This window comes from Tachysurus vachellii, chromosome 16, assembly GCF_030014155.1.
Source record: "Tachysurus vachellii isolate PV-2020 chromosome 16, HZAU_Pvac_v1, whole genome shotgun sequence".
Taxonomy (NCBI): domain Eukaryota; kingdom Metazoa; phylum Chordata; class Actinopteri; order Siluriformes; family Bagridae; genus Tachysurus; species Tachysurus vachellii.
The window spans coordinates 777,452-804,807 of NC_083475.1; the positions used below are offsets into that span (position 1 = coordinate 777,452).

A 27,356-nucleotide genomic window follows, 5' to 3' on the forward strand; every position below is an offset into this window, starting at 1 on the left:
GGGCCCGTTGGTGCACGTTATAAAACTCACCAAGATGAAGAGTTCAATAGCTATTTTTTTTGAGCTTATCACTCACTACTTTCCGATCCTGCTTCACAAAATGTCCGTCCTCACGGCCGAAGCGATGTCTCGTGGTATCCTTTAGCCCGCGAAACTCCAGCTCACCAAACGTTGCTCACAATCCGTGTTCAACGCGATGCGCGAGCTAAGTGTTATTAGCATAAGCTACCAGGTACGAAAACCATCCGCTGTTCACTGGTGAGACCTCGATGTTCACGACCGGCGCCCCTCAGTTTTTAGAGTCAAGAAAACGTTAGAACTCCTTTTTTTTTTATCAAACAATTCCTTTTTTTTTTTTTTATCTGGTTTCTTTTCTAGCTCGCCCCTCGTGCGCACTTCCTCAAAAATCTCTCTCGCTTCCCGGGCTTCCTCGTTCTCTGCCCCGCCCCCCTGCATTCATTGGCAGATGCATCCAATTGACTCAAACAACAAACTTGATTGGATGATGTACACAGTCCCACATCATATCAGATGCTCAAAACTGCAAAGCATTCATGTACATTAAAGCAACTGCAGCAAATAAGCATGCAGGGCAAAATTGACACAGTTCAATGCTGTCATCCATACCCCTACTTTACAGGTGCTTACATATAAAAATATACCAATGCTGTTTTCTGCGGGTGGTCAGTGATGTCCAACCCACCACATCATAAAGAATGCAATGGTGAGTAAGGAACTTTGCATTTGTAATAAATACGCATGATACACTGAATCAAGGCTCTGTAAGATGTGGGAGGCTGCGTGCATCTATAATATGTCACCATAATCAATCACAGACAGAAAAGTAGCTTCAACAAGTTTTTTTTGGCATTAAAACTAGATTTATTTCTAAAATAAAAGCCAATTTTGAGCTATTTAACTAAATCAGTAATACAGTATGTACAATAAATAAAAGTTTGTCATCTATCCATATACCCAAGTACTTGTACATGGGTACCCATTCAATGTATTTACCATCAGACGTAAAAATGCTAAGATCATCAAGCAACTGTGGACGAGTTTTGTTTGCCAACTGTGGGCCATGTACTTAATTTTCTGAGGATTTAAAACCAATTTTAAATTGAACAGAGCAGTTTGTAATGACTGAAATGCAGTCTGAAGCTCTTGCACAGCCTGTGCTATGGAAGGAGCATATGTATAAATGACAGTGTCATCAGCATAAAAGTGTACTTTTGCTTGAGCATCCTTTACCTAAATCATTTATAAAAATAGAGAACAGAATAGGTTCCAAAATATACCCCTGTGGGACCCCTTTAGATATCCCAAGAATCTCAGATTTGTGGCCATAGACACACTGAGTTCGAGCTACAAAATAGTTTCTAAACCATTCAACATCATTAGAGCTGAAACCCACATCCCTAAGTTTGTTCAGCAACAATTCATGATCTACGGAATCAAATGCCTTGGATAGATCTACAAATAAAGCAGCACAATGTTGTTGTCTATCCAAGGCACAAATAAGATAATTTATTACCACCATAGCAGCAGTAATAGTACCGTGGTCAGTTCTAAAACCAGATTGAAAATTGTTTCAAATATTATCAAATAAGAATGGTTTGACCTGTAAATTTACCTGGGATTCAAAGATCTTAGCCAGGATTGAGAGTTTGGAAATCAGACAGTAATTGTTTAGCTTTGAGGGGTACCCACCTTTAAATAAGGGGAGAACATAAGCAGATTTCCAGATTTGGGGTATTGAATTGGACATAAGACTCAAATTAAAAATGTGAGTAATAGACTCAGCAATAACATCTACCACCACCTTTACAGGATAAGGATCCAGATTGTCGGGACCGGCAGATTTTTTGTGGTCAATGCCTGTGCATTTACATTTAAACTGTCAAATGCAGACCCAGCACAAATAAAGTGTTTGTTGAACTGACTGATCATAGCAGCTTTATCATTTATTTCATCTGAGCCTGAAGCAACATGTGTACCTGACATAGATGAATTACTTTCCAAAATTTGGAGGTTTTATATAGATTCTGTGTAACTGTCTTCAGATAAAACTCTGATTTGGAATTTCTTATCAAGGTATCTAGCTTGGGCCCATAATTTATTTCTTAAATGAATTAGCTCTGAGAGACTGTCTGAGAACCAGGGATGTTTCCTACCATTGATCCTTTTTTATGGGAACATGTTTATTTGAGATAGACAGAGAAATTGAGTGAAAATATTCCCATGCCAATTCAACATATGGAATCAGAGTTACTCTGTTAAGATCACTATTACATAAATCACACAGGAAAGCCTGTGTCGGATATCACAGAAAGCAAAGGGGAGACAATCTAAAGAAAATGCAAGTAGGCAGAGACAATTCCATGATGCAGAGAGATCATTACCTTACACATAGCTTGTGGCCAGAGCAAATAATATGACAGAACCTTTAAAGACAACATTGATGGAGGAGCCAGGGAATGGGGACAGGATCAGGACTCAGATGTGGACTAACAACTATGGTGAACCTGGGGACATAGTGACATGCTAGAAAACCAGAAAACTGAGCATCATCATCAGCAATGATGGGATGTAAAGCAGCAAGCTTGGGGCAACCAGGCAATGGAACACCATCCTAGGTGAAGCAGGTGAGTGGGATTTTCTTAATTTCAAATGAATATTTCTTTGTACGGTGACAGCAGAGCAGGTACGGTGACAGCAGAGCATGCACTGATGCCCTTATAAAATTAGATATTCTAAATCTGATGCAGAAAAAGCGTCCCATAAACATAACAGCCAATCAGAGCAGAGCAGAAAACACAGGCACTTCTCCCACACAGGCATGCTGGAGAAATCAGAGGACAACACCCTCAAGTACTACTCCTCGTCCCAAATGCTGCCTGCAGGTTCCTTGCCCAGTGGCAGGGTCACCATCCTCAGTTGGGTAAGCAAGCAGATGCCCAAGTATATCACATTAATATGCTCAAACGTTGGAGCGAACCAGCTCTTGTGGTATCTGCACTTGCTATTTCTCCCATAGACACCGTGGAGCAAACCTTGGTCCCACGAGTGGCTGATCATCCCAGAAGCAGGAGTCGACAGAGGTGGTAGACCAGTATGCTGACATCTTCTTGTACTCTAGTTTGGACTACATGGGGTACCTGCGACATTACATTGGCTGAAGTATATTATTCTATGAGCCTACCACCGCCTATCTGGATGACGTAATTGTCCATTCCTCCACCTGGTCCAACCACCTTCCTTATCTGAGTGAATATCTGGGAGCTCTCCAGGAAGCCAAGTTGATGGCCAACCCAAGAAGTGCCACATGGACCAGACCGAGGCACAGAACCTGAGGTACCACACACACACAACAGCTTGCCATGCTTCTGCTTCCTCAAGCGCCACTTCCTGCATCCCCTCTCCCAGTCACTGGCATCAGGCGATTTTCTTTCCAGCAAGCCATGGTCATGAAGCTTCTCCAGCACATCGTCATGCAGGTTGGTTGTGACATGATTACTGTTCTGTAACAACCTCTTGTGGTTGTATGCATGAACACCGCTGCCTCTGGTAATTTGGAGAGTAGAGCTAATTCCACATCATGTGGAAGCTATGCATCAAAGGCACTGTTTTGACTCCTAGATGATGGAACTTTAGTTCTTTGGGTTTTTTTTTGTTGTTATTGTCAGTGCTGGGTCATGGCTAAACCCTATAGGAATGCCCCTTGCAGAAGCAGTGTCTGAATCTCTGTGTGAAAACATGCCAATCTATTGGATTAAAGAGGTAATTTAAAGAGGTCAAAGTGAAGCATGCCAAGTCAAGTCAAGTCAAGAAGCTTTTATTGTCATCAGGTGTCATTTATTGTCATTGTAATGGCATCAGGTGATGCTGAAGACTGGAGGCCTGGTCTCTGCAGCAATCCAAGGTTGCAAAGCCTTTCCAACACATCATGCTGCAGGTTGGTTGTTGGACAATTTCTGTATTGTACTAACTTTTGGTGGTTGTATACATGAACACCGGGCTAAAAAATGTAAATAGCACCATATTGTATCCAGAGTGGCCACTGCATGCTACTGCCGCGCTACCATCTTGGATGGCCAGCAAGACCATATATGTTTACATTTATACCTATTTATATTACATGCTCTGTGTATGTTGTTGCCAATTGTCTGTCTTGTTTGTCTTAGAATAGGGCAAAAGAAGATATATAAAGACTAGAATTTTGTATGATGGTTGGCAAACAATTTAAAAGAACAATCCATGCACCTGCAATGTAATAGCGGACAACACACACACTGTGCATTTCCACTTTGCAAGCCCTGCTCTCATTCAAGCACCTGTGCCATTTGGTTTGCTAAGGTACTGTATTGGTTTTGGTCATGGGGGTCAGAGTTTGAGTCAGCAAATGTGGAACAAGCGATGGGTGATCCCATTTTTTTTGTCTGCTTCCCTGAATCTGACATCACCACTTTGGTTTTGGGAGCTTGCTTTGGGACTTCTTCCAAACAAAAAGAGGAGTAGAGGTTGTCCACATCAAGCGGTGGGGAGACTGATGTAGATGACATAGAATGAACTGCAACAGAAATCAGTTTGAGAAGCATTTGGAGGTAGTTACATGCACTATTGAAAAGTTTAAATTAGATTTGCTTAATGAGCAGTCTAGCATTGCCCATTCTAAACTAGAACCTGACTTCAGGCCATGTGTTACCTCTATGCTCTAAGCTCACCTTCTAAGTGGTTCTCAGGCAAAACCACTTTCCACCCTTCACTAGCGGTGTTTCGGGCTCAGTTGTGTCCATTGTTGTTCCCACTTAATTTTTTAGCTCCACCTGCTGTGTTGGCCACTGTAAGTATGCTGATTCAGGGCACCAGGTATGGCAGAGACACAAGTAGTATAACTCCTCTGTCAAACCATCTGGCAACTTGGAAACCTCTGATAAATGCATCATAATGGGTTCTGGATATCATAGAGAAAATGTATAGAATCCAGTTCACCTCCTGCCCCCCTTCAAAACAGGTTGCTGTTTTATCTTAGCCCAGTTGAAGGACATGGCAACCAAACATCAAGAGTTCACTGCAATCAGACTAAACCCAGAAAAAAGTGTGCCAGAAAATCTTTTTGGAAATATTCCATCAGTATGTGGACTTTGAAACGACTCAGGGAATGCGCAGGACAGCTAGTGGATGTCTGCACTGGCATCTTCAACATTTCCCTGAGCAGCACTGTTGTTCCTACATGCCTCAAGACAACTACCATTGTCCCTGTCCCAAAGAGGTCTACAGTGTCCTGCCTCAATGACTATCATCCCGTCGCACTCACACCCATCGTTATAAAGTGCTTCAAGAAGCTAGTCATGAGGCACATCAAGACCCAGTTACCACCATGACTGGACCCCTACAGTTCTGGTATCTTCCAAACCGCTCCACGGATGATGCCATTGCCACGGCAAGTCATTTAACCCTAACCTGGACAATAAAGACATGTACGTACGAATTCTGTAAAAGTCTTTAGTTCAGATTTCAATACAATCATCCCTCAGCACCTGATTGGGAAGCTGAGCCTGCTGGGACTGAACACCTCCCCCTGCAACTGGATCCTGGACTTCTTGACTGGGAGGCCTCAGTCAGTCCAAGTCTCCAGCACCACCACACTGAGCACTGGAGCCCCTCAGGGTTGCATGCTCAGTCCACTGCACAGATTGAACCATATTATCAAGTTCGCCGATGACACGACTGTGGTGGGTCTCATCAGCAAGAACAATGAGTCAGCATACAGAGAGGAGGCCTCAGCATACAGAGGGACCATTGAGGGCATTCTGAGCAGCTGCATCACTGTCTGGTTTGGGAACTGCACCACCTCGGATCGCAAGACCCTGCAGCGGATAGTGAGGACAGCTTAGAAGATCATTGGAGTCTCTCTTCCATCTATCATGGACATTTACACCACATGCTGCATCCACAAAGCCAACAGCATTGCCATCTGGAAAAAAGGTACCGAAGCATTCGGGCCCTCACGACCAGACTGTCTAACAGTTCCTTTTCACAAGCCGTCAGACTCCTAAATCACTGAACTGTACTGTACTGAGCACAACACACACACACATGCACATCAACTGTATGGACTGCACAGATCTACACCATATACACTGTAAGAAATTACAGACAAATACACCCAGATTCCACTCCAAAATACACATTGGAAAGAGCTCATTCCTAAAAAGGCTTATGTATCATAAGGTAATACGTTTAGAACTCTAAATGAATAAACTTGATTAAATCGTTAGTATTGGAGAGGCAGCAGGACATCAGTTACAGTTATCTCCCAAATGGTCATAACTGTAACAATAACAAGCCAAGGTTTACGTGACCATGATTAACATTTAAAGACATCCGGCTAGACAACAAGGTGTATCCCAGCCATTTGGGAGACACTCAGTTCTTACTCTCAAGACACATTCAAAGCGGAACTACAACGAGGGAAAACAGTATGAAATACTTAAGCATGCTTTGTCCTGGGTTCTTACTGACTCAGATGAACCCAAAGTACTTCATGTGTTTTATCAGTGTTGGAATTAACTTCTTGTTCTTCATTAAGATCTTCACCCTCATCGTCTGATTTTCACACATTTTTTATTTCTTACAACACACACTTTCAATATATACTGTATCCATCAAACTGTTTACATGCTGTTTTGCACACAGATTTTTTGCTCTTTGCACATGCTGTCTCACATTTCAGTTGTTTGCTGTTTTGCACAATCCTTCATAAATATCTCAGGTAACTGCTGCTATAACACTGTGTTCATTCCAATATTTATGCACACGCAAAGGCACATCAAAGGCACATTTTTTGGTTGCACTGTCTTTTGTCCTTCACTGTCTTGTTTTCTTGTCCTGCACTGTGTACACCAGGTTGCACAGATGCACTTTATGTATTTAGGACTACTTACTAAGTCCTTAGCTCTGTATTTGTTTTATGTAGCAACATTGTCCTGGAGAAACGTTGTCTCATTTCACTGTCAAGACAAGACCAAGACAGCTTCACCTGCTTCTGACAGCGATGCCTCCCTGCCAGATGCGCTGAACGACTTCTACACTCGGTTTAAGGTGCAGAACAACGTAGCGGCAAGGAAGACGATCCCTCCCCCTGACGACCAGGTACTCTGTCTATCCATGGCCAACGTGAGGAGAACTCTATGCAGAGTTAACCCATGGAAGGCTGCTGGACCAGACAACATTCCTGGCAGGGTGCTCAGGGAATGTGCAGAACAACTAGCGGATGTCTTTACTGACATCTTCAACATTTCCCTGAGAAACGCCGTTGTTCCTACATGCCTCAAGACTACCACCATTGTTCCTGTCCCAAAGAAGTCTACAGTGTCCTGTCTCAATGACTATTGTCCCGTTGCACTCACACCCATAGTTATGAAGTGCTTTGAGATGCTTGTCATGAGGCACATCAAGACCCAGTTACCACCATCACTGGACCCCCTACAGTTCACATATCGTCCAAACCGCTCCACAGACGATGCCATTGCCACAGCCCTCCACTTAGCCCTTACCCACCTGGAAAATAAAGACACTTATGTACGAATGCTGTTCATAGACTTTAGTTCAGCATTCAATACAATCAAACTGTCTTGTCTCCATGATCCTGGAGAAATGTTCTCATTTCACTGTGTACTGCAACAGCTATATATGGTTGAAATTACAATAAAAGCTTCTTGACTTGACTCGTAAACTGGGATTGAACCATAATCTGGGCACATCTGTCTCAAGCTGGAGTAAACTACAGGTAGCTCTGCTCCTAGTGTTGAGTCCCAGTAGTTCAGACTGCACCAGGGACTTTCAAGTCTGGGTAACAGACCTGATTTCCCTCCTGGATGGTACTCCTTGTTCCTGTCAATAGGAATTTCCTCGCTCAGGGTCAGGGTGTGATTCTTCACCCCCACCCCAAGATATGGAAACTCAAGGTCTGCCCCCTGAAGGGTACTAGCTCCTACATTCTGGTCCCTGAGTGAATGTTGTGGGGCCATATTGAATGCTAGAGCCCCCTCCACTAGGAGATGGTATACCCTGAAATGGAGGTGCTTATGTCTCTGGTGCAATCAGTGTCACCAGTCTACTGTTCTGTTGGAACAGAGTTGAAGATCCTGCAGAAGTGCCTCTCTGAAAGCCTAACACCTTCTACATTGAAAGTGTATGTGGCAGCTATCTCCGCAAGTCATATGTTGGTCATTGGGGCTTCCTTGAGGAGGCACCCCCTGGATGGGGGACTTGAAAGCCCTGTTCTGCACCCCCTCCTTCAGTTTACACCTGAAATTTTAAATCCTAGGGCATGATACGTTCTTAAAGTGACATGACAGGACAGGCTGCACCTGCATGGACTGAGCTCTCAGATCCCAGCTTTAGTAATAATAACTTTAAGCATTTTCTGTGGGAGTTTATCAATCTCAAGCATTTTGTTGGAGAAATGGTTGCCTGTTTTCTTTACAACAATGCATCAGTTCACTGATGTTTGAGAGCAATTATTTATGCAGAGCTCTCTTAAGATTCTACCACAGCATCTCAATGGAATTGGCCATTCCAACACACTATTTATTTTTTCTTATTTACCCATTCAGACATGGCATTCAAGTGAATTGTTGTGCAGTTACATGATCTAATTCAGGCCCAGATTAAGCTGCTGAACAGATCGTCTCATTTTTCTCAGGTCCAGTGCTGCAAAATAAGCCTAAATCATCACACTACCACCACCATGCTTCACAGTTGGTAAAAAAAGTGATTTTTTTGAAATACACCCTGTTTTGTTTATGCTAAATATCTTCCTAAGCATGATATCTTGGTCTCATCAGTCCAAAGGATAATGTTCCAGAATGTGCATGCACTCACTCACTCACTCTCGGGAAGTACCTCGGGTCACGGGGAAATATGCATACATCACATCATAATTTGTAACAGTTCAATAAACTGTTGCCTGTGTTCCTTACTTTTTGTTAGTTGTATTTTACTCCCTGCCATTAGAGGGCAATAGGGGTCATTATCAGGGAGATTTCTCCAGGTTAGGGGTAAAAGGAGGGAGGAAATGTGAGGGAAGATACTTGTTAGCTAGGAGTGTTTGCTCTCCCTATGCTTTGATTCTTGTACACCCTGGTTGAGGAACATTCATGTTCTATATCTCAATAGGATTTATGTATCTACTGGAGTTTGAGGACATCTCATCTGGCTCAAGATTTTGATTTGTGTTTCTCCTCAATTTGGAAATATATCTGAGCTCCCTTGCAAACTTTGGATAAACCAGTTATGGGTGAGCTACAAGATCATGCTCTTAACATCTATAATTGAGTGAAGAACCAAGGACATTTGTGGTAACTCAGGACTTTAATGTTGGGTGCACATTTATGAGCACTTACTTTCAATGGTGAAAAGATTGATAATTCTGCTTTGTGTACTATTGTCAAAACATATATGGTGCACGAAACTGTATATTCTGATAACAAGGGAAATACAATGTTGATATAAGTGGTGATTGATCCCTCCTCATTTATTTATGTGACTCCTTCAAAATTGTTACAAATTTCCTCTGGACACAGAGGAGGTGGGAGAAAGGAGGATGGTATCATCATTGCTGGAGAACAACTCTCACCCCCTGTATGAAACGGTTTCATCTCTGAGCAGCGATACAGACGCTTTTTTCTCCCTGCTGCTATTAGACTTAACAATCAAAGCTGCTCCCAGTGAACCAGTCACCATAATACACACTGTTATTACTGTTTAACTGTAATAATAACAATAACAAAGTATTTTAAACAACACATGCAATAACAGAAATATTTGAAAAACATGCAATATTACCTGTGTGCAATATGTCTGTTAGCGTAACTATTTACTCTCTTTTTTTCTTCTCTGTATTTATACTGTACATTGTGTTTTGTGTATATACTGTATATTATACTATGTCTATTCTTCTATATATTTGCATTTATTTCTCTTTGCTGCTGTAACAGAGAAATTTCCCCATTGTGGGACGAATAAAGATATAACTTATCTTATCTTAAATATATATCATATTTTGATATCGTTGCTGTCGGGCGGAATCCTCGTTTCTCCAAAACCGTTATTTTTCAGGAAATTTAAAAAAAACGCCGTACCTTATCTGCAGTGCACAGGGTTTAGTCCACGTTGCAGTGGATTGTCTTGCGCTAAATTCCTGTCCTCAGATGAGCACCAGAACTAGCGGGGGTCAAGATTTTTTTTTTTATTTGAGCCCAGTGTTCTGAAGACATTTACCTCAGAAGACGTGTTGATTCGTTGCGACTCTTCTTGAGGAGAAATATGCCTCGAAGCTCTCCCTCGGAGTGAGGAAGAGGTGGACAGTTGAAGTGTCCAATGGAGTTATGAAATTTGCACTCAAGCTATTTTCAAGACTTTAGATTGGTTAATAACTTGTAAAAATAACAGACCCACGTGGGGACTGACCAATAGCATAGATATGTGAAAAAATATGAAATTGACCAAATTTGGACATACGAGGTTTCTGCCCGACAGCGACGATATATAACTGTGAAAAACAAAGCTATTTGTAGCAGCCAAGTTTGCATGAACTGTGTATGTACAACATAAGCGCACATACATTCATTTGTATAGTTTATATCAGACACCCATATTCACATTTATATAAGTAGTTTTAGACAAAGATATTATATGTGAGATGGTATGTTACATTTATTTCCACCGAATAGTTTTTTGTCTAATGAATTTATAAACATAGTGTCTATATACAAATTTGTATCTATATTTTCTGTTTATAGATGTATGAACAGATTTTCTCGAAATAAATGTTTTAGACAATTTTATGTAGACTAGTAACTATATACCCATTTAATTTCCATATTAATGTCTATATTATTTCATGCAGTTATCTGACATGCACTCAGTACAAACACAGTATATGAAATTAAGACACATACAACTCTTGACTATATGGAAAAATTATTGAATAAAGACTTGCCTGCATTCCAATAACAGCGTAGATGAAGAAAAGCATTACTATGAGCAATGCTACATAAGGAAGTGCCTGAATAGATAATAGAAATAAGAGGGAAAACATTTATTCACATATATATCTATATATAAAATGTACATTTCCGTTGTTTTTATAATTAATTTAAATAAATTTCACAAAATAAAATCTACGCCACTTCTCACTTGGAAGGATTTGATAAAGGTCCACAACAATGTCCGGATCCCCTCTCCACGTGAAAGCAGCTTCACCAGTCTCATAACTCGAAAAAGTCGGAAGAAGGTAATGGAAATCCTGGCATTATCTTCTGTGTTCTGGAGCCCCTTTCAGCATTTCACAGACAGACAAAAAAGCACAAACACATACACACAGGAACCACCCATTCCCAACATACACATAAAGACACAAAAAACAAAAATATCTTTTTTAATAAAGTAACAAATTATATGCATTTTTCTCTGTTGCAGCCTACAGTGAACTGAACACAGGGAGGCATACTGTATGTTACAATATCTGGTAGGTTTGTAAAATTCATATAACATCTACAGATGTGTAGACTGGTCAAATTAGTCAACTTTCAGCATATACATGATTATTGAGTAAAGAGTGATGTTATATATACATCATATTCCCTCATGAATATATAAACCTCTGTGTATACAGACACATGTAGCCATACATATTTGAAAAAAATGAAAATCAACAGATAATTTTTGACAAATGTACTGTATCATTGTGCCCTGGTAAAGAGAAGGCTGGCACAATCCCAGTTCATGTGACGACAGTTTACCATGACAGATGGTGATGCCAACATACTGGGTGGGAATGAAAGGGGGCCAAAGCAACACAACAGATACAAGGCACATTTTGGTTGATACATATCTGCCCAGTAATCTAAGACATGTTTTGTAAGTTTCCATTTCTGTGAAGGTTCCTGAGTATGACATGCTGGAGCCTGGATGGCTAAAGTGACAGGAAGAACATGTTTAATGAACGGGACAGACTGTGAAGTGAGCTTTGATTACTGGCAGTTCTTACCATTGGTCTTACCACAGAGGAAGGAGTAGAGGAAGAAGGGTCAGCTGGCTTTAAAGAAAGGAAGACAGATTAAAGCTATTGCATTGCTGACCTCATATCACACAGTGGACACAAAGTTGTATTCTAGGTGTCTCTGTGTGAGGTAGAGAGAGAGTGATTGTATTTGCAGTGTCCTGTAAGGGCACAGGTTGGTCCATGAGAATGCACAATCCCAAAGTTCACACTGTTCAAGTCTGCCACTTATCAGCAGTACAAAAAGAGAAGAATGTAACAGTTTGGGGATGTCAGCTATTGCAAGCAAAGGATAAGAAATCAGATAAATAGTCTTTTCTTGCAAATAAATCATCTTTGTGGCAATGCAAAAAAAGTTTTTTTGGAGAGTTTTGGAGACTTTGTCGAGGCAAGACTTTGTAGAAGCAAGTACAAACTTCTATACATTGGGAAGTATCCTTTGCAAATGGGAAGCATCCTTTGTTCTTTGTACAGTTCTGACTAATGTGCTCATCCCTGCTACAGAAAAAAGTACATCCAAAGCCTAATACTATGAGCTCTTTAAATGTCTATTTTAACTTAAGATCACTTTTTGAATTATAAATTAAACTTGAACTTAATATATTCAACACTAAAGGAAAGCCATAAATAACCAAAAGCATTTAACCTCAGTTAAATAGAAAAAGAGAACAAATAAAGACATAAAATATGTTGTATACAAACCAACAGATTCAAATAAACACTACTTGCTGTAACATAAAATGCTTCTAAGTACTAGGACAAATTTATTCCATGAATCAAAATAAATGCAGCATTGGTTGGGCTGTGGGGGGTTGGGGGTACAGAACTGAAATAAAATGTGTGGAAGGAAAGAGAGAGAAAGATGTTGGTGTACTTACATTTATTTCACTCAGGATGACATCTATAATGCTGCCAATTACGATGAGGAAGTCAAAAACATTCCAAGGATCACTAAAATAGCCCTACATAGGATAAAGGATAAGTTAAACTTTATGCCTGGAATAAATTATTATAGTAAAAAAGAAAAAACATCTCAAACATATACAACATACATAAATTATCAGCTGACTGTAATTGCCAATACTATAAACAATTGTAGTGGTGTAATTTTAAAATAAATAAAATTGTAAAATGGATTATAATGAGGGTTACAGATATTACAGTATATACTGATATAATGCAAGAATAAACAAATGATCATCACATCATTATCAGTTTTATTCAACCCCCAAGTGACATTCAATCAGTACTTAGTACAACATCCTTTTACAGTTATAACAGCTTTTAAACGTGAAGCATAGCTTGACACAAGTGTCTTGCAGCGATCTACGGGTATTTTCGCCCATTCATCATGGGCAAAAGCCTCCAGTTCAGTCACATTCTTAGGCTTGCGCACTGCAACTGCTTTCTTTAAGTCCCACCAGAGGTTCTCAATCGGATTTAAGTCTGGTGACTGCGATGGCCACTTCAAAATGTTCCAGCCTTTAATCTGCAACCATGCTCTAGTGGACTTGGAGGTATGCTTGGGATCATTGTCCTGTTGAAAGGTCCAACGTCTTCCAAGCCTCAGGTTTGTGACGGACTGCATCACATTGTCATCCAATATCTTCTGGTACTGAAGAGAATTCATGGTACCTTGCACACGCTGAAGCTTCCCAGTACCTGCAGAAGCAAAACAGCCCCAAAGCATGATTGACCCCCCGCCATGCTTCACAGTAGGCAAGGTGTTCTTTTCTTCATAGGCCTTGTTCTTCCTCCTCCAAACATAGCGTTGATCCATGGGCCCAAACAGTTCTAATTTTGTTTCATCAGTCCACAGAACACTATCCCAAAACTTCTGTGGTTTGTCCACATGACTTTTGGCATACTGCAGTCGACTCTTCTTATTCTTTGGGGACAGCAAGGGGGTGCGCCTGGGAGTTCTGGCATGGAGGCCTTCATTACGCAGGGTGCGCCGTATTGTCTGAGCAGAAACCTCAGTACCCACATCTGACAAATCTTTTCTCAGTTCCTCAGCAGTCACACGGGGACTTTTCTCCACTCTACGCTTCAGGTAGCGCACAGCAGTCGAAGTCAGCATCTTCTTTCTGCCACGACCAGGTAGCGTTTCAACAGTGCCCTTTGCCTTGAATTTGCGAATGATGCTTCCTATGGTGTCTCTTGGTATGTTTAACATCTTTGCAATCTTCTTATAGTATTGTATTACAAAACTAATTGATGTCATTTTAGTTGCATATGGTTCTTTAAGAAGTCCTTGTAGGATTTCATTCTGAATACAATTACAAATGTACACTAAATTCCCTAAAACCATTTACAGCATTGGGGGTTGAATAATTTTGAACACAACTGTATAACAGAACAGTGCCTCTTTGATTTAATTGTAAGCAGGATGACTGAATGATCATAATCAATGTCAAACCGACCAAAACAATCAATTTCAGTGGGGGTTGAATCATTTTGAACACAACTGTAGTCAGTATTGTCAGTTCTGTTGCCAAGCTGTTCTATTGTTTCAAGTATTTACCTTCTGTGTATGACCAAGTATTCTGTTCTAACATTTTATACCTTTTGAATTTTGTGTTTTTGAATCTGTTTGCCATGCTGTTTGCCTTTCTACATTTACATTTACTTCACTTTGTCAGTCAGGTGTTATTTAAGTAATTTCTTGATTGCGAACAGGTGTGGCAGTAATCAGGCCTGGGTATGGCTAGAGAAATTGAACTCGGGTGTGATGAACCACAGTTATGTTTTAACGGGGGGCAATCACTTTTTCACACAGGGCGATGTAGGTTCAGATTTTGTTTTTCCTTAATAATAAAAACCTTTATTTAAAAACTGCATATTGTGTTTGCTTGTGCTATTTTTGACTAATATTTAATTTTGTTTGATGATTTGAAACATTAAAGTGTGACAAATATGCAAAATAATAAAAAAAATCAGAACGGGGGCCAACACTTTTTCATACAACTGTATATATGGTTGAAATGACAATAAAAGATTCTTGACTTGACTTGACTTTTTGTCCAACTGCTGCAGCTACAGCAAGGGACCTGTACAGCAGCCGACTACGCCCTTCAGTTCGGGACCCTAGCCGCTCAAAATTGATGGAATGAAACAGTGTTAAGGGCCATGTTCCTTGTGGCCCTTCAAGCTGAGATGAAGAATGAATCAGCTGTTCCCTATGACCCCAAGGTCTTTCTCCACCATGGGTGATGCATCCCATTCCGCTCTACAGTGGGTGCCAGAACCCATGCAGCTGGAGAAAACAGAAAATCAGAGTCTCTACTGAGGAGCGGCAGCAGCATTTTCTTCAGTAATCGTGCTACTACTGCAGACAGCCACTGCTGCATCTAAAGAAACCGGAGAACCGCATCAACAAGTTGGACTAAATTTCCTGTCTTCACAGTCTTCTTATACCAGTTCAAACCAGGTTTGCTATGTCTCACCCCTTATAGACTCTGGCTCTGCAGACAACCAATTTTATTTTCTCCTAGTGCAGGATCTTAACATACCCACCACACCCTGTGCATCTGCCCTCAGAATCACGACTGTAAACAGCCAACCCATTGTAGATGGTTAAATCACCCACTAGACCATTTCTCTGAAACTCCAATTGGGACTTTCCATATGGAAACTATTGTTCTGTTTGTGATCTCCCCCCTGTTGAACCCAGTGATTCTCAGATACCCCTGGCAGTTAAAGGAATGTATCCACCTTCATAGAGAGCCCAAACAAGTCTGTCAAATCCCCCGGCGAGTACCAAGATCTGAAGGAGGTAAGAAAAGGCTGCTCAACTGCCTCCTCACTGCCCATTGGCTGCCTAACGCTTCCCCTCCCAAGAGCAGGATCCATTCCTTGTCCAAAAAAATGGAGGACTACATTTTCTACATAGATGACATCCTCATATACTCAGGAAACAGTAAACAGCACATCTCTCATGTTCGCAAAGTTCTACTATGTCTCCTGCAGCACTGACTTTATGTCCAGTCAGTGAAGTGTAAATTTCAATGCACCATGACCACATTCCTATTGTACATCATTAGCCCTTGCGGGGTTGAGATGGACCAGACCAAGGTAAAAAGCCAAGATTACTGTGGTCATGGATTCCCTTAACATGGCTTTAAGGTACACTACATGCTAGCTACTGAAACTAATATGGAATTGCTGTTTGGCAAAAGACATTTTAAATTTAGCTGAAATACCAGAATATAGTGGCCAAGGTGCAGTTTTATCCACTTGCTTTTTTATAGTCATGTCTGTTCCACATAGTTCAGCATTAATCTGAAAAGCTGCTTTGTACTGCATTCATTTTAACTACTTACTTCCACACAATTATTTTCTATTATCTTCTATAATTATACTAATGACTATATTCTGCTTTGCGTTAGCCAAAACAGTAAAAGAGTTGGGGAAGGTGGTGGAGAGAGTGACTCACCAGCTGTTCAGAAGTGCCTTCCATGCCAAGGGAACATTGTTGGTGTCCCCAGTAAATCTGTCTTTACTCCCGTTGAACAAGATGGGGTCTCATAATGACACTAAGGCCTTAGTTGATTGTTCAAGCCTGTCACTGAGGCCGGGTTGTAGGCAAAAAGTGGCGGTGTGCCTACTTTCCCTGCAGGCCCAGCACAGAAACTCCCAGTAAAAAGAAAAAGTGTACTACCTGGACCTAAAAACGTTGATCCTGCACCCAGCAAGATGCATGCTCAAGGACCGCCATCACTGAGGATTCTGCTTCTTGGCCTTCCAAGATATTGGGCAACCATTCACCAGAAGTGGATGCTGACAGGACCACATTCCCCCGAGGGACTGATTGACCTTGTGTTGCTGGAGCTGTTCGTCAACAGGCTTCTGATGGGAAGGCGGTGTGGATCCAGTAATACTGACCAGTGTCACACAGTAAGGCCATCCAGTTGGCCAAGGATTATTTAGACACATGCTCTAAGACAGATGACACATCTCCATGACCTTCCTTTGACCTTTCATGCCTGTACCTGGTAATGAGGGCCTACTCCCCTGAAACTAGCACTACTGACTCCAGTCTTCCCTTTCCTCACTTTGACTCCTGTGACCTCCTCTTTGCTCCAATAGGTGCATTGAACGGACCACCCAATGGCAGTATTGAGTCCAGAGCCTACCTGCTGGCACTGTGGAAAAGCTGCCAATTGCCAGGACCAGTGCCTGCTGATGGAAATCGGGACCCAGCTAGGGCCATTGCCACAGAAGGATGGCCCCCTCTCTGCTTCATGGAGATCGATCAGCTGACTTTTCCCTGGAGCAGTTGAGGGACAAGAATCTCCCACATGCCTTTGACCAAGTGAGAGTAATAGATAGTCAACCCCTACAGCCTGGCATTTCTCTTTCTCACCCCATTTTGCTATTATTATGGATATGTTATAGGGGGACTCCAGTTCCACTCAGAGGAGGGGGTACCTGGTCCTGCCCATTATCCACTCGAGTAGCAGATAGGAAAGCAGACAGGTGTCCAGAGCAGAAAGAGAAAGCGTGCGGTTGGATAGGGAGTGATGATGGTATAGGTCTATAAATCGGTGCAAATATAAATAAGGGGTAAGTGCAGGAGGGAAGCTTCTGACTGTAAATATATATGTATATATTTATGACCAAAAATAATAAGGGTAGGTGAAATGCTTGTGATAAAGGGGAGTGCCCGAAGTGTGGTTCAATCCACAGAGTCTAAGCTCTTCGAATCATGTGCCCGAAGCTCTACCGTTACTGCTATGTGCTCTGATACATATTAACATGCTGACACTCAATTGAAATCTTCTTTCGTAACTCCTATGGGAATATATATTACCTCTATTTATACATATAACCGCTCAAACTCACAAACTATGTGGCACAAACTATGTCCGCAAGGCAAGCGCCAAATCTGTGGTCTTAAATAGCAGTGTGTGCAGGTGTCACGAGTTGCACTAATTGGAGCTACATGAATGAGAGCCTATAAAGAGGCATGCTGGTGGCCACGGATTTGCCTGAAAGGCACCCACAATGTTACAGGATAGGGTTATCAGGTGACACAGGACACTCATACAAAGGAGGAAATAACACAGTTGTTGGTGCCTAAGAGCCACCAGAAAATGTTATTCCCCATGTTTCATCATAATCTGATGTGCAATAATCTAGGACATGATAAAACACTAAATCATCTCATAGACAGTTTTTATTGGCCAGGCATTTGCAGTGATGTTTACAAGTGGTGTGCAGCTTGTTGCAAATGTCAGCTGGTCAAATGTCAGCAGTGCCCTTTACTATCGGTCAATTCAACCTGCCTAAGTTCTCGCATACCACCCCACTGCTGCACTCCCTCCACTGGCTTCCAGTAGCTGCATGAATCAGATTGCCTACAAAGCCAAAAATGGACCAGCTCCCTCTTACCTCAGAGCCCTCATCACTTCTAGCACTGCACCTCGCACCCTCAGAGCTACCAGCACTGCTCAACTGGTCCCACCATCTCTCAGGGTAAGAGGTAAGTATATGACAAGACTTTTTTCTGTTCTAGCATCAAGGTGGTGGAATGAACTTCCCCTAGGGGTCCAGGCAGCTGAGTAACTGGCTACCTTCAAACGACGGTTGAAGATGAACTTCTTCATGAAATACTTGAATTAACACTTTCTCCCATGTTTGCTGTATGTGTATTAAAAAAGAAAATTGCGAAAAAATTGTTCAGTCACAAAGACATCAAGTTGCTGGAACCAATATTGTTCGCATTACGAGCTAACCCTACCCCCACACACCTCCATAGGAGTTTCCCAGTTCAAGTTATGTTATTGGCATACTATTCTTATCAAAGGAGAATTTGCTGCAGGCACAGGAATGAGGCAAGTCACAGCAAATGTATCAACAGAATCTACTCCATGCCTGTAGGGAACAGGTCCTTGTGTTGTTTTTAATTGGTAAATCCTGAGAGGGAGTAGCCAGAACTCTCACTTCCTCAACACACAGAGGTTATGAATATAAGCAGAATTTTCTGACATGTTTTCAGCTCTCCCTGGTCACGCTAACCTCATAGAGCACAATGACCAAGGGGTCGTAGTGCACAGCTGACCCTATTGCTTACCCGAAAACTAAAACTCAAGTCCATGATTGATATGGGGGTAATAGAAGAGTTGCACAGTGATTGGACTAGCCTGGTTTTCTTGGTACTCGGCTAGTGGTAAGAGGCACCTGTGAGGCTCCTGTGTGTACCATACTATTAGCTGTGCTCTAAACAGCAAAAAAAAAAGGTGGAGAAGAGAGAAGTCAGACAGAGAGAGGCTTATAGTGTGTGTGAGAGCGAGAGAGAGAGAGAGAGAGAGAGAGAGAGAGAGAGAGAGAGAGAGAGAGAGAGACACTGAAAAAAGGTTATAAAAACCTTAAAGAAAAACTTTTTAAAGAAAAGCGTTTGTTATCTCTGCCACTCTCACTGACCCTCTCACCATCATTGTTAATTGCTACAGTTTTAAACCTCCTAAGACTAATGAAGCATAGAACTACACTTTTTAAATGCATAGCTGTGAGTAGAAAGCAGATCATACCCTGGGTTTGAAGGCAATAAGTTTGAGGATCATCTCCACAGTGAACAGACCAGTGAATAGCATGTTGAGGATGTTCATGGCTTTGTTGAAGGATGGTGACTGACCATGGTGCTGTAAAGAGACACAGTGTATACTGTAAATTATGTAGTATGGTAATCTTTAAACAAAAAAACCTTTTTCAATTGAACTTTTCACAATTGAAATAACTAAGCAAGTAATTGTTACCATCTAGCAATCTATAACAAGTTATAGAGTGACGAGTTATACTGACCTGCATTGCTAAGCAGATGGTGTTAAGTAGGATTAGGGTGAACATCAGATATTCAAAGTAGGTGGAGTTGACTACATACCACACCTTATACTGGTATGGATTCTTTGGAATGTACCTGCGTAGAGGCCGTGCCTTTAGAGCATACTCCACACACTGCCGCTGGACCATGAGCATAACAACAAACATATTCACAAACAGTCAGGGATAGACAGGCAGGCAGAATAACACACATATGCATTAGAAAATAGAAAAAACTTTGTTTTTATGTGCATGATATTCGATGGTCATTATCTTTTTACTGTGACCCCATGCAGGTTGTCTCTAAATGTTTTATGCTACATCATGTCCCTTCTCTGTCCTTTTTTTGTCTTTTGTCAAGTTGAGATAAAATATAACCATCTGATTTAATACACCACTGCCTAAATCTGCCACAAAGGTAATGGTAATTCTGGTGTTATTAATCTATACTTTCAAAAGTAAATCTTCAAAAAAGGTTTATAAATTGTTGCCCTCAGTGCAGTATAATACCATTAGCAATGCATATTGTGAGAGTACAGAAAGTTGTAAAATGCCAGACATTGGTAAAAGCATTCTCTGGCAACAACTGCTAGTATGTGGACCGTTTGACATGCAGGGCCAAGAGGCATACAAATCTGCTTGAAACATGACTTAAACACTTGAGGCAGCATGCTATCTCTAAGCTCCATTGTATGCCATCCCCTTTGCCATCCAAAACAAAACAGCAACATGTAGACAGATTTATACATTGCAAGCTATGCTCCTGAAGATGCAGTACATTCACTGGCCAAAAAAAAAAAATCAGCCAATAGTAACAGTATATATGTTGAATTATGTCTGCTATTCTTTAGACCAGATCATTGTTAGTTATTATGGCACAGCTTTCAAACTTCTTCCTCCTTTCAAACTTTTTTCTGAGAACCTCAACCCCCTTCACACCTTACCCAGTCTCAACAGCAAAAGAGTAATATCCTTTTACCAGCTGTAAGACAGTACATTAAATTTCTCTCTATGACATGAAACCCTTTATATGGCACCACAAATGATGAATCTTCATCTGCTTGGGCTGTACCCATGGATGACAGATTTTGCAAAGAATAGCTCAAAATTTAATGCTAATATACAAACATATGCTTATCCTCTACTGTATTCATCATTTAGGAGATCTACTGTACTGGAGATCTATATATTATACTGGTAGCCAATAAACTGTTTTATTTCATGAACTGTGAAAAAGCTGCATGGTCCCTTTAAGAACTCTGAGGAGAGGGATAATTGACCAATGGAAGGAGTTTTTAGGTGCGTTTGGAGATGGAATCTGAGATTCTAAAATCCTCTGACAGGAGACAAGGGGGCCCCATGGATGTTTTTGTGGATGGGAAGCACTGTAAGGGCTTCCCATGCAAGAGGAAGTCAATGCAAGAGGAAGATGGTCTCTTCCTTAAAGTGGAAACAGAATTGACTTGCCAGTGACATTAATTCTGGTATGACTGAGACTTTGCTATAGGTGCAATTTTGTGGGGATTGTGGAGGGGAGAGGGAAAGTTTCGAAGGGTTTGGAGAACAGTTTTAATTTTTATGCCTGAACCAATGGACACTGTATATGTTTGTGTATATTGTTATTTATAGTGTGTTTAATATTCTTGGTAGTAGGAAGGCACTAATTAAATTAATATTAGTTATTTTATTTTCCATAACCCATAATTAACCTTATGTTATCTGAACTTAATAATGCCCACTATGTAAGTCTCCAAATGAAACAAAATAAAATAGAATAACTCAGTGCTATTCCTGTACATGCCAGCTGAATGCTGACTGGGTGATGGGGCAATGTTTTTCAGCAAGCAGGTTATCACTAAAAATTCAAATAGATTACAAAATGTTTACAGAATTTAGCATCAACAGCATGAATGATGGAACCAAATTTGTCTTGTATTAACTGTTCAGGCTGCTGGTAGTATAAACATGTGGATTTCTAGACCATTTTTATTTGATTTAATTAATTCATGACGTCTAAATCTGACCTTTGTTTGTATACAGCTTTTCTTGCAGTTACATACAGCTACAAAATTGAGAGCTGATGTGTTATTTCTTACCACACTTGCTAATACCAATACCTGGTTTTTGTCTAGCTCACAATTCTTGTACTCCTGCTCTCCTTGCTCCTGGAACGTAACAATGACAAAACCGACAAAGATGTTCATCATGAAGAAGGCGATGATGATGATATAGATGATAAAGAAGACAGAGATGACCACACGGTAGTTGTAGATGGGGCCAGCATCCTCAGCATGGGAGTCTATGGCTTTGTATAGGAGGCTGAAGGTCAAAAGGAAATAATGTTATATTGCAGCTTTAATATACTATAAAAGCTCTGTCTTTTATGGTGTAAATTTTCAATATGTGTTTGACATACGCAGGCCATCCTTCAAAAGTGGACACTGCAAACAAGGCCATCATGCCTTGAAGGACATCATCAAAGTTGAAGTCACTGTTATCCCAGGTACGATGAGCTCTTTCTGGCTTTCCAACATTGCCATCTTTATACAGAATGTATGTCCCTCTGTATACAGAGAGAGATAATTATATTACAACAATATAGGATTCTACCAAGACTATAGTCAACTTTTTAGGATATGTAACATATTGTAATTACCAGTGTTGGGCAGTAAGGCGTTACTGTAACGCGTTACTTTTGACAGTGACTAATACCGTAACGCATTACTTTTTAAATAAAGCAACTCCGTTACCGATACCATATGGTGCGTTTGTCCGTTACTTTTTTAAATTAATTCATTTTGGCTGAAGTGTATCCTACAGCCTAACCTGTTTACGGCAGCGATGCATTGTAGGATTGGTGGATGGATGCCAACCACTGTAAACACAAAGAAGCCGCACTGTGGGTGTGTTTCCGTTTATTCAAGTATGTGCGGCAGTAATGGCGAGTCAAGGCGAGAGCAAGATGAGTTTCTCTAAGCGGAAATATGCTCATTATTTCACTTTAGTTGGGTATAAAGACAAAAAGCTTTTAGTCAAATGTAAGATGTCTCTTTCTGGTTCGAAGGTCCTATCTACTGCAATAAACAGCAACTCCAATCTGTTGATGCACCTCCATAAACAGCTTTTATGATGCAGAAGCCACTTTAGTTTTTGATACTGAATATATTATTCAGCTTGTTTTGTTATTTCAGCAATCCTTGTGATATATTCAGTTTGTGCTGGTCTGTGTTACTTTGTGTGTTTTTTAATTACTGTGTGTTTAAGTCAGTTTTGCAGACAACCCGCAAAAAGTATTTTCCAGGAGGTATTCCGAAACACATGGGCTATAGCCCGCCCACACTGACAATTGATGGGTTGACTTACCAAAACAAGCCAATCAGGACTGGCCCCCTCCCTCTCTGCTGTGCATGCGCTACAAGGATTGGAGCACAGTCTCTTGCTCGCTCGCTCTAGATTCCGGGAGATTGTAACTAATTTGCGGGCATCAGGGAGCCGCTATCAATATGCGGAAGACTCCCGGAACATCCGGGACACTTGGGATGTCTGGTTTTGTGTTTGTATAGACCATAACGCATAAAGGGGCATTAATGGGAACATTAAAGAACGTTCTTTAAAAAAGTAACTAAAAAGTTACATTTAACAGTAACGCGTTACTTTTTGGTGTAAGTAATCAACAAAGTAATTGAGTTACTTTTTGAATGAAGTAACTGTAACTAGTTACTATTTCTTAGTAACTAGCACAACACTGGTAATAACATATTAAAGATATTTATTTTGTAAAGTTATTTTGAAAGTTATTTTGTACCTAAAATGACTGTCTTGTTTATTTTTTTAAACAGGTTCTGAATCTGAATTTTAAAAATAAATGTTTAGAAACTTACTTTTTGAAGTAAGTTAATAACACACAGTATTACATTTTGCAATTCTTTGAAACAGCAAATATCATTTGTTAAATAGTTTTAATCAAATAAATAGAAATGAAAACAAAGTAACTGTTTAATCGAATGAATCACATACAAAACCAAATGCACTACTGATTTTTAAGTCCTTGGTGTCTTATTTTAAAAATTATTTTAAGACATTAATTGATTTTTGATTGCAGAAATTTCATAGAGCTGAGAAATTTTTGACAATGTAAGCAGGTTTTTCTTCGATTTCAAGGTGCTGAAATGAAATCAGGTTATGTATGTAACCCATTACCCTGAGAAGGTAACAAAATGTTGCATTATAGCTTAATGTTATGGGAACGCCTCTTCATGGAATAATGGATCCTTCATTTTAGAGCTTACAACTTTCTTGTTGAATGAGCACTAGCATTTAATGTTTTCCTCAACCTCAATTGAGAGACCAGAGTCTAAGAGTTAGTTCCCCTTAGATGTCAGACTCAGAGTTTCCATATCTTGGATAGGGTGAGAGGGCACCTGAGAGAGGAGATCCTTCTTGATGGGGACTTCCCAAAGAGTGCTGTCCATGAGAGAAAGAAGATCTGTAAACCAGACTCGAAAGGTCCTGGTGAACTGTGGACTAATAGGACTCCACACTAGGACACTAGGATTCCTGTCATAATTCTTCATATGACAATCTCCCAAGAAATTCTGTCCAGGAGAGAAATCAGGTCCAAGAACCAGACCCAAGCAGGCCAGCATGGAGGCAAACTTGGTCTTGGCACACTCTGGCTAGGACTCACAAGAGCTGAGCAGAGGGGCTGGAGGAGAGAGGGAGTACCATCATAGTGATTAGCCTTCTGACTAGCCAAAATATTGCCATATGTGTTCCACCACATTCGAGAGGAGAAACCAATCTCCAATCTCAAGCAGGAAGTCTCCCTGGTTTATGCACCCTGGACTGTAAATCGCACTCAGTGATAATAGTAATGGTCCCAGCCCAGTGCAGGATCTGCTGAACAAAACCTGAACAATGGGTGCAAAAGCAGACTGACTTAATGATTGATAAAGGAAACTATTGTCCATCTGTGTGTCATATGAAATGAGTGCCTTCCCATTAAACAAGAGCCAAGCAGACATCTAGGACCATGCCCCAGCCTATGAGGGAGGTGTCCAATAAAAGAGTCTTCCATTGGCAACACGTCCTGAGAGTAGGACATAATTTGAGGAACCAGGGCCTTTTCCAGCTAAAAAGGGTACAAAGTGCATGATGTGTAAGCCTTATGAACCTGAAAAGATGATTGTGAGGGTGAAACCCCCTGCCCCTAAGCCAGCACTGAGACGGATCTCATGTGCAATGGACCCGGAAGAATAACGTTGACTGCTGCTGCCATGAGCCCCAATAACCTTGCATCTGAGCAATAGAGAGTTGCTGGCCTAGCCAAATGTCTTTTACAGAAGAAAAAATTTAATTCACATGAGCAGGAGACAAATGTGCATGTTTCATTTTTGAATCCCAAATAACCCTCAGGAAGATGACTCTCTAAGGGGGAGAAAGCACACTCTTCTCTGGGTTAAGTCTGAGTCCCAAGGACCTCATGTGTGTAAGCACAACATCTTGATGACTGGCTGCCATATCTTTAGAATGAGCTCAAATAAGCCAGTCATCTATATAATGGTGCATGGTTGTCGAAGATGTTTCCACACTCCCTGAAACAGTGTTCTGTCATTGGCAATCCCTCAAAGAGGTAGACTGAAACAAAGAGGAGCCAGGGCAGCATCCATCCACTTCATGAAAGTGTGTGAAAAAAGGGAGAATGTGATGAATCCTACACAGTATGAAGTCGTGGCCTAATGGTTAGAGAGTTTGGCTCCTAACCCTAGGTTGTGGGTTCGAGTCTTGGGCCGGCAATACCACGACTGAGGTGCCCTTGAGCAAGGCACTGAACACCCCCAACTGCTCCCCGGGCGCCGCAGCATAAATTGCTGCCCACTGCTCAGGGTGTGTGTTCACGGTGTGTGTGTGTTCACTGCTGTGTGTGCACTTTGGATGGGTTAAATGCCGAGAACGAATTCTGAGTATCACCATACTTAGCTGTATGTCTCGTCACATCACTACAATATGTAGTTAAATGCTTTTTACATGTGTCCTTAAAGAAATAAAAAATAAAGTAGATAAAGCAGAGGAATCTCCTCATTATTCAATCTGTGTTCGCCTTCAAGGTGTAGAAGTGCTTCTTTGAATGCAACAGAGAAAAAAAATCCATTGTTTGTATGGCTGAGGTCTTTTGCTATCTTCCTAGCCTTTGTCCAGCACCGCCTGCTGTAGATAGACTCTGGGTCAGGGAGATCAGTGTGTATTTAAAGCTCAGCTGATCGCACCACACTCTGGAGTGCTCTACTGTCCTGTCTGGTGCTGTTCTTATTAGGATGCTCTTGTTAATGCAGATGTAAAAAGTCTTTAGCACCTGAAAGATAATGTTAAAGTTATTGATGTGTCTGAGATGGTAGTGACGCTTCTGGGACTTCTTCACCACAATGTTGATGTGACAAGACCATGACAGGACCACAGGTCTTGCGTGATGTGAACATCTAGATTCTGGAAACTGTCCATTCTCTTCATTGGGCTCCTGTTGATCATGAGTGAGTGGTAGTTCCCATTCTGCTTCATGCTAAAATCCATTAACAGACAGAATATGTAATGGTGGGTGTGCTAGTTGTTCAAATTGGATACGGCCTGTGAAAAGCCTGTGAAGTTCTTGTTCTTGCTTAGATGTTTTTGTGCATAGTGATCTATAGCATATGTCTGATGGCAGAAGAGCAAACAGACTGTGTCCAGGGTAAGAAAGGTTACCTGCCAGTTTTTTTCACCCTGCAGTTGCACAAGTCCTGTAGGTTGGGCCGGGGCACCCCATTATCATCTCAGCTGTTTTAACAGTCAGTGATGTCTGATTTGGTGGCTGAACCAAACCAGACTGTGATGAATGTATACAGGACTGACTCAGTCACAGCTTTGTAGAACTGTATCATCAGCTCCTGTGGTAGATTAAACTTCCTTGATTGGTGGAGGAAGTATAACTTTTGCTGGGCCTTTTAAAAAATAGAGTCTATATGGATCTCTGATTTCATCTCCTACTAGATGTTAGTGCCCAGAAACCTGAATGACTTCAGAGCTGTCACAGTGTCACAGTTCCTGATCTTCTGTTTCTGGAAGACCCGAGATCTAAGTGTAGGTTAAGGTACAGTGGGGGGAGGGGGAGTGGTGGTTGGAGTTCCAGGAGGTGTTAATGGTTGCTCTGTGCCAATAATAGTGAATGACAGGCCTTCAAAGGGGTGGCCGAAGGCAAATTGGATTCTTTAACCTTTCTCTATGGTATCCAGAGTCCATTGGAAGACATTTAGGTAGAGACAGAGAGGTAGACTGAAAATGGCATTTTTCCTCCTGATACCTTTCAATGATGGCACTGACACTGAACAGGCCCTGGGGAGATATTGGAGTGTTCATCCTCATAAGGTTGAGCCACAGTTTCCTCTCCAAGGAAATAAGTGAGGTTGGTATCCTGGTAGGGCTAAAAACACAC

The 27,356-nt window shown here is 41.1% G+C and overlaps 1 protein-coding gene across 2 annotated transcripts in view; it reads right to left on the reverse strand.

Moving 5' to 3' along the window:
- Positions 1-27,356, reverse strand: part of cacna1c (calcium channel, voltage-dependent, L type, alpha 1C subunit) — a 156,420-nt gene that overhangs the window by 39,015 nt on the left and 90,049 nt on the right. The window contains exons 26-33 of one of the 2 annotated variants that reach the window (XM_060889292.1): positions 22,308-22,454; positions 22,009-22,210; positions 19,874-20,032; positions 19,603-19,713; positions 12,949-13,032; positions 12,059-12,106; positions 11,206-11,343; positions 11,009-11,074 (exon numbers count right to left, since the gene is read on the reverse strand). In XM_060889292.1, the coding sequence (XP_060745275.1) occupies positions 11,009-11,074; positions 11,206-11,343; positions 12,059-12,106; positions 12,949-13,032; positions 19,603-19,713; positions 19,874-20,032; positions 22,009-22,210; positions 22,308-22,454 (955 nt within the window). The remainder of the gene's footprint in view (positions 1-11,008; positions 11,075-11,205; positions 11,344-12,058; positions 12,107-12,948; positions 13,033-19,602; positions 19,714-19,873; positions 20,033-22,008; positions 22,211-22,307; positions 22,455-27,356) is intronic. The other variant, XM_060889293.1, reaches the window with a different exon arrangement.